The sequence below is a fragment of the Mauremys mutica genome, unplaced genomic scaffold (assembly GCF_020497125.1).
Source record: "Mauremys mutica isolate MM-2020 ecotype Southern unplaced genomic scaffold, ASM2049712v1 000557F_np12_obj, whole genome shotgun sequence".
Classification (NCBI taxonomy): domain Eukaryota; kingdom Metazoa; phylum Chordata; order Testudines; family Geoemydidae; genus Mauremys; species Mauremys mutica.
The window spans coordinates 36534-44440 of NW_025423004.1; the positions used below are offsets into that span (position 1 = coordinate 36534).

Consider the following 7907-nt stretch of genomic DNA (forward strand, 5'->3'; position numbering starts at 1 on the left):
CGTTCTCACGCGGGGGGGGGGTCAGGCGGGCTCCCTGTGAAGCTCGCGGAAGGGGGAGGTGGGCGGGGCCTCGCTGTGATCAGTCAGGAGGTGGGCGGGGCCTCGCTCTGACGTGTCATCAGGGGGGCGGAGTCTCGCCTCGCTGGGCGGGGGCCGCGTGAGGCGCAGGGGCGGGGCCCGGCCTCGCTGTGGGCCAGGGGGCGGGGGCCGCGTGAGGCGGCGCGCGGCGGCGCGTGCCCCCGGAAGCGGAAGCGCGGGGTGGGCTAGGGGCGGGGCCCGGCGCGGAGCGAAGATGCCGGCGCTGCTGGAGCGGCCCAAGCTCTCCTCGGCCATGGCGCGCGCCCTGCACCGCCACGTCATGGTGGAGCGCGAGCGCAAGCGGCAGGGTGAGCCCGGCCCCCTCCCCCCTCCCGTCCGCGCGCCGCCACCCGGCAACGGCGCCCCGGCCCCGCCCCCACCCGGCAACGCCTCCACGTCACCGAACGGCCCGGCCCGACCCGCCCCCTGGGGGCGGGGCCTGAATCCGCCACGCCCCCCACGGCCCCTCCCCCACCGTCCGGCCCCGGGACCCCTCCCCCACCCGGGACCCCTCCCCCCATAGTGCCCCCAGGGACCCCTCCCCCACCCGGGACCCCTCCCCCCATAGTGCCCCGGGACCCCCCACAACTCCCCCACCTGGGACCCCTCCCGCCCATAGTGCCCCCAGGGACCCACCGTCCCCTCCCCCACCCGGGACCCCTCCCCCCATAGTGCCCCCAGGGACCCCCCCACCCCTCCCCCACCCGGGACCCCTCCCCCCATAGTGCCCCCAGGGACCCCCCCACCCCTCCCCCACCCGGGACCCCTCCCCCCATAGTGCCCCCAGGGACCCCCCCACCCCTCCCCCACCCGGGACCCCTCCCCCCATAGTGCCCCCGGGACCCCCCACCTGGGACCCCTCCCCCCATAGTGCCCCGGGACCCCCCACAACTCCCCCACCTGGGACCCCCCTCCCCCCATAGTGCCCCCAGGGAACCCCCACCGCTCCCCCACCCGGGACCCCTCCCCCCATAGTGCCCCCAGGGAACCCCCCTCCCCCACCCGGGACCCCTCCCCCCATAGTGCCCCCAGGGACCCCCCACCCCTCCCCGACCCGGGACCCCCCTCTCCCCATAGTGCCCCCAGGGACCCTCCACCCCTCCCCCGTCCGGGATCCCCCTCCCCCCATAGTGCCCCCAGGGACCCCTCCCCCCTCCCCCCCCACCGGGACCCCGCCACAAACCCTCCACCACACTCCCCCATGGACCTTCCCAGAACCGCCCCATCCTACTGTCCCTAGGTTACCCCCCAAAACTCCTCCCCCAGCACACTGGCCCAGGGACCCCCCAACCTCCCCCCATGTCCTACTGCCCCCTGGGGCACCCCCATAACCCCGTCAGTACCCCACAGCCCCCCCCACTGTACTGCCCCAGGGACCCCCAGTTCTAGTGCCCCCTGGGGCACCCCCAGCCCCCCCTGTACTGCCCCCTGGGGCACCCCCATAACCCCCTCAGTACCCCACAGCCCCCCCCACTGTACTGCCCCAGGGACCCCCAGTCCTAGTGCCCCCTGGGGCACCCCCCAGCCCCCCCTGTACTGCCCCCTGGGGCACCCCCATAACCCCCTCAGTACCCCACAGCCCCCCCCACTGTACTGCCCCAGGGACCCCCATGTCCCGATTCCGTCAAAACTTTCTGCTACTTTCCAGCCCGAATTGGCCCCATTTAAGGGTGAATCCCCCCCTCTCCCCGCCCCGGTGTGTGTCTGTGGGGGGGGGGGCTGCGGATCCGACCCCCCCCGCCTCGATTTTTTCCCCCCCTCCCCCGGCCGGGCTGTGACGAGTCGGCCGTCCTCAGCTGGGAGCGTTTCCAGGCGAGGGCCCCCGCGGCGGCCGGGATCTCCCCCCCCACCCCCGGGGGCGGGGGGCGGGGGGGCTGACCCCGGCTGTGTCCCCGCAGAGGAGGAGGAGGTGGACAAGATGATGGAGCAGAAGATGAAGGAGGAGCAGGAGCGGCGCCGGAAGAAGGAGATGGAGGAGCGCATGTCGCTGGAGGAGACCAAAGAGCAGGTGAGGGGGGGGGGCGGCGGTCCCCCCCACTGCCCCCCCCCCGGGTCCTCCTGGGGTGGGGGGTTGTGAGCAGGGGAGGGGGGGTCCGGGCTCCCCTGGTCCGCAGTCCATCAGTGATGCCCCAGTTCAGAGCACCATCCCCCCCCGCCTCCCCCCGTGTCGGGGGTCCCCACGATCCCAGCCCCCCCCCCCCCCAGCAATGGGTGTCCGGCCCCGGATCCCAGCCCCCCAGCAATGGGTGTCTGGCCCCTGTCCTCGGGGAGGGGTTCCCCGGATCCCAGCCCCCCCCCAGCGATGGGTGTCTGGCCCCTGTCCTCGGGGAGGGGTTCCCCGGATCCCAGCCCCCCCCCAGCGATGGGTGTCTGGCCCCGTCCTCGGGGAGGGGCTCCCCCGGATCCCAGCCCCCCCCAGCGATGGGTGTCTGGCCCCGGATCCCAGCCCCCCAGCAATGGGTGTCTGGCCCCTGTCCTCGGGGAGGGGCTCCCCCGGATCCCAGCCCCCCCCCAGCGATGGGTGTCCGGCCCTGCCCTCGGGGAGGGGCTCCCCCGGATCCCAGCCCCCCCCAGCGATGGGTGTCTGGCCCCTGCCCTCGGGGAGGGGCTCCCCCGGATCCCAGCCCCCCAGCGATGGGTGTCTGGCCCCGCCCTCGGGGAGGGGCTCCCCCGGATCCCAGCCCCCCAGCGATGGGTGTCTGGCCCCTGCCCTCGGGGAGGGGCTCCCCCGGATCCCAGCCCCCCATCTCACGCTGCCCCACTTCCTCCCCCCAGATCTCTAAGCTGGGGGAAAGGCTGCAGGCCTTGCAAGAGGAGAAGCACCAGCTTTTCCTGCAGCTGAAGAAGGTGCTGCATGAGGAGGAGAAGCGCCGGCGCAAGGAGCAGAGGTGAGGGGGGAGCGGGGTGGGGGGGGTGATGGGGCGGAGGGGGCTCCTGTCCAGGCTCAGGGGTGTTGGGGGGGGTCGTGTCGTGGCTCAAGGGGCCACCAGAGATCACTGGGATAAAGCGCGAAGGGGGCGGGGGCAGGGAGAGGTGACTGTTAAGCTGGGGAACTCCCTGCCGCAGTGATTTTGCGTGGGTGGCGGGGCTGACTTGGGGGGGGTGGAGGGGGGGCAGGGGGCCCCGTACCAGCCTCTTCTCGCTCTTCGCCCCTACAGCGACTTGACAACGCTGACGGCGGCAGCCTATCAGCAGGGCATGGTCGCGCACGCCGGGACCCACATCCTCAACATGCAGGGTACGGGGGGTGGGGGGAAGGATCGGGGTGACGGGAAGGATGGGGGGGCTGTGGGGGTGACAGCGAGGTGCGGGGGGATCAGGGAGGCTGTTGGGGTGATGGGGAGGCTGGGGGAATCAGGGAGACTGTGGGGGGTAACAGGGAGGCCGGGGGAGGATCAGGGGAGGCTGAGGGGGTGGGGAGGGGCTGGGGGAGTGACAGGGAGGCCAGGGAGGATCGGGGAGACTGGGGGGTAACTGGGAGGCCAGGGGAGGATCGGGGAGACTGGGGGGTAACTGGGAGGTCAGGGGAGGATCGGGGAGACTAGGGGGGTGGGGAGGGGCTGGGGGGGTGACAGGGAGGCCAGGGGAGGATCGGGGAGACTGGGGGGGTGGGGAGGGGCTGGGGGGGTAACAGGGAGGTCGGGGGAGGATCAGGGAGACTGGGTGGGTAACAGGGGAGACTAGGGGGGTGGGGAGGGGCTGGGGGGGTAACAGGGAGGCCAGGGGAGGATCGGGGAGACTGGGGGGGTTGGGAGGGGCTGGGGGGCAACAGGGAGGTCGGGGGAGGATCAGGGAGACTGGGTGGGTAACAGGGGAGACTGGGGGGGTTGGGAGGGGCTGGGGGGTAACGGGAGGCTGGGGGGGTGGGGAAGGGGCTGGGGGGGTAACAGGGAGGTCGGGGAAGGATCAGGGAGACTGGGGGGGTAACAGGGGATGCTGGGGGGGTTGGGAGGGGCTGGGGGGTAACAGGGGACGCTGGGGGGGTGGGGAGGGGCTGGGGGGCTAACAGGGAGGTCGGGGAAGGATCAGGGAGGCTGTTGGGGAGGCCGGGGGGGGGGAGGGGGTTGGAGGAGCCGGGGGGCTGCGAGGCAGCCCGGGGCAGGCAGCGGGGGGGGGCGCGAGCGTGGGACCCCCCCCTTCACCCCGGTCTCTCGGCAGGGAGCCCCGGGGGGCCCAGCCGGGCCGGGACGCTGATCTCGGCCGACCGGAGCAAGCAGATCTTCGCGCCCCCCGTGATCACGGTGAGTGTCGGGGGGGGCTGTGGGGGGGGGGGCGGATCCCCTCCAGGCCGCTGACCCCCCCCCCCCCCCTCTGTCTGGCAGACGCGGCACTTTGCCACCCAGCCCGGCTTCGCGCCCGGCACCCCGGAGCACGGCCAGTACCAGAGCGGGCAGGCCGGGCACGGCCCCTACGCCGTGGGGCAGGGCCAGCACTACGCCCCGGGCCAGGCCGGGCCCGTCAGCTACGCCGGCGGCCAGCCCATCCGCGGTGAGTCGGGGCCCGCCGGGGGGGGGGGGGCCGGGCTGGGGCACCGCGCTGACCCCCCATCTCTGCCCCACAGGCCCCTCGGGCTTCCCCGCCATGCAGTACCTGTCGCAGCAGCCGCCGGGGTACGCGCTCCACGGGCACTTCCCCCCCGCCCAGCCAGGTGAGACCCCCCCCGGCACCCGTGAGCCCCCCGGCCGCGTGAGACCCCCCCTGGCACCCGTCCCCCCCCCGGCCGCGTGAGACACCCCCCCCCCGACACCCGTGCCCCCTCCGGCCGCGTGAGACCCCCCCGGCCATGTGAGACACCCCCGACACCCGTGCCCCCCCCCGGCCGCGTGAGACCCCCCCCCCGACACCTGTTCCCCCCCCGGCACCCGTGAGCCCCCCAGCCGCGTGAGACCCCCCCCCCGACACCCGTGCCCCCCCCGGCCATGTGAGACACCCCCCCGACACCCGTCCTCCCCCCGGCCGCGTGAGACACCCCCCTGGCACCCGTGACCCCCCCGGCCGCGTGAGACACCCCCCCGACACCCGTGAGCCCCCCGGCCAGGTGAGACCCCCCCCGACACCCCTGCCCCCCCCGGCCAGGTGAGACCCCCCCCCCGTGAGCCCCCCGGCCGCGTGAGACCCCCCCTGGCACCCGTGCCCCCCCCCGGGCGCGCGACACACACACCCCGACACCCGTGCCCCCCCCCGGCCGCGTGAGACACCCCCCCCACACCCGTGAGCCCCCCGGCCGCGTGAGACCCCCCCCCGACACCCGTCCCCCCCCGGCCGCGTGAGACACCCCCCCAACACCCGTGCCCCCTCCCGGCCGCGTGACACACACCCCCCGACACCCGTGCCCCCCCCCGGCCGCGTGAGACACCCCCCCGGCACCCGTGCCCCCCCCCGGCCAGGTGAGACCCCCCCCCGACACCCGTGCCCCCTCCCGCCCGCGTGACACACCCCCCCCCCGACACCCGTGCCCCCCCCGGCCGCACGAGACACCCCCCCGACACCCGTGCCCCCCCGGCCAGGTGAGACCCCCCCGGCCACGTGAGTCCCCCCCGACACCCGTGCCCCCCCCGGGCCCGTGAGACCCCCCGACACCCGCCCCCCCGGCCACGTGAGACCCCCCCGGCCACGTGAGACCCCCCCGGCCACGTGAGACCCCCCCGACACCCGTCCCCCCCCCGGCCAGGTGAGACCCCCCCGGCCAGGTGAGACCCCCCCCAACCCCTCCTTTCCCCACTTGGCCAGATGAAATCCTCTTCCCCCGCCTGCGTGAGACCCCCCCCGACCCTCCCTCCGTCGCCCAGCCAGGTGAGACCCCCCCGCCCAGGTGAAATACCCCCCCCACAGTCCCGCCTGGCTGGGAGTGACCCCCCCCCCGAAACCTCTTCCCCCTGCCAGCCAGGAGAGACCCTGAGTCTGCCATGAGACGGAGCCCTGCCCCCCGCCCCCCATTACCCGCCTGGTTCCGAGCCCCCCAGCACTGAGCCCTGCCCCCCCCATCCTGCCCCCCATTACCCGTCTGGTTCCGAGCCCCCCAGCACTGAGCCCTGCCCCCCCCATTACCCGTCTGGTTCTGAGCCCCCCAGCACTGAGCCCTGCCCCCCATTACCCGTCTGGTTCCGAGCCCCCCAGCACTGAGCCCTGCCCCCCCCCATTACCCGTCTGGTTCCGAGCCCCCCAGCACTGAGCCCTGCCGCCCCCCCTGACCCGTCTGGTTCCGAGCCCCCCAGCACTGAGCCCTGCCCCCCCCCATTACCCGTCTGGTTCTGAGCCCCCCAGCACTGAGCCCTGCCCCCCCCATTACCCGTCTGGTTCCGAGCCCCCCAGCACTGAGCCCTGCCCCTGGCTTTCTGTCTCTCAGGTTTCATCCCCCCCAGCACAACCATCCCCCTGCAGAAGCAACTGGAACACGCCAACCAGCAGTCCGGCTTCACCGACTCGGTGAGTCCCCCGGGGCCTGTCCCCTCTGGGGGGCGCCGGCTCCCCCCCGGCCCCGGGGCTGCGACTGGCTGGCTCAGGGGGGCGGGGAATGGGGCAGGGGCCTGTCCCCTCTGGAGGGCGCTGGCTCCCACCCGGCCCCAGGGCAGGACTGGCTGGCTCAGGGGGGCGGGGAATGGGGCAGGGGCCTGTCCCCTCTGGGGGGCGCCGGCCCCAGGGCGGGGACTGGCCGGCTCGGGGGGGCAGGGAATGGGGCCCGGGGTCTCCCCCCTCACACTCTGCTCCCGACTCCGCAGGCGACCCTGCGCCCGATGCACCCCCAGGCCCTGCACCCCAACCAGACCCTGCTGCCCAGCCCCCAGCTCCCCGTCCAGATGCAGCCGGCCAGCAAGGTGAGCGTGACACCCCCCCCCCGCCGTTCTCCGGGGGTCAGGCCCCCCCCCTCTCTAACTCACCCCTCTTTGCTCCCCGCAGTCTGGCCTGGCCTCGCCCGGGAGCTTCCCGCACGGCTCCACCCCCCAGCAGCCCCACACGGTGAGTGGGGGCCGGGTGACCCTGGGAGGGGGGGGGGAAGGGTTCCCCTCGTTAACCCCTCGTTAACCCTCGTCTGTCTGTCTGTCTGTCTCTTGCAGTCGGGCTTCCCCGCCAGCGGCCAGCCGGCCTCGCGGCACAGCTTCATCCAGCCCGCCCCGGGCCAGCGCTTCTACCACAAGTGACCCCCGCCCGGCCCGGCCCGCGGGGCGCCCAGCTCTGGGGAGGGGCCCGCGCCAACGCGGCCCCCTCCCCCCCAATAAACGGGGAGCCTCCACTTGCAGCGTGTGGTCTCTGGGCATTCCCGGGGGGGGGGAGAAGGGGGTTACTCCTGTGTGACCCAGGGATGGTCAGACACCCCCCCCCCCCCCGGCTTCTCTGCTGCGCCCGGCCCCACCCACTGGGTGTCCCATCCTGCCCTGGCACGTAACTCCACCCCCTGGGTGTGCCTGGCCCCGCCTCCTGCCTGTCCCATCCTGCCCTGGCACGTAACTCCGCCCCCTGGGTGTACCTGGCCCCGCCCCCTGTCTGTCTCATCCTGCCCTGGCACGTAACTCCGCCACCTGTGTGTGCCTGGCCCCGCCCCCTGTCTGTCCCATCCTGCCCTGGCACGTAACTCCACCCCCTGGGTGTGCCTGGCCCCGCCCCCTGTCTGTCCCATCCTGCCCTGGCACGTAACTCCGCCCCCTGTCTGTCCCATCCTGCCCTGGCACATAACTCCACCCCCTGGGTGTGCCTGGCCCCGCCCCCTGTCTGTCCCATCCTGCCCTGGCACATAACTCCGCCCCCTGTCTGTCCCATCCTGCCCTGGCATGTAACTCCGCCCCCTGGGTGTGCCTGGCCCCGCCCCCTGTCTGTCCCATCCTGCCCTGGCA

The 7907-nt window shown here is 74.4% G+C and overlaps 1 protein-coding gene across 2 annotated transcripts; it reads left to right on the forward strand.

The window, feature by feature from the left end:
- The first annotated feature begins 227 nt into the window (after positions 1-227).
- On the forward strand, positions 228-7259 carry GPS2 (G protein pathway suppressor 2). 2 transcript variants are annotated; one of them, XM_045000654.1, is made up of 11 exons: positions 228-386; positions 1977-2086; positions 2854-2966; positions 3237-3316; positions 4237-4319; positions 4401-4566; positions 4640-4726; positions 6425-6504; positions 6798-6893; positions 6976-7035; positions 7134-7259. In XM_045000654.1, exons 1-11 carry the CDS (start codon positions 293-295, stop codon positions 7215-7217), a joined length of 1053 nt encoding a protein of 350 aa, XP_044856589.1. In that variant the 5' UTR covers positions 228-292; the 3' UTR covers positions 7218-7259. The 2 variants fall into 2 exon arrangements, with proteins under 2 accessions (XP_044856589.1, XP_044856590.1); XM_045000655.1 differs by lacking the exon at positions 228-386 and adding an exon at positions 1587-1748.
- The last annotated feature ends 648 nt before the right edge of the window (positions 7260-7907 follow it).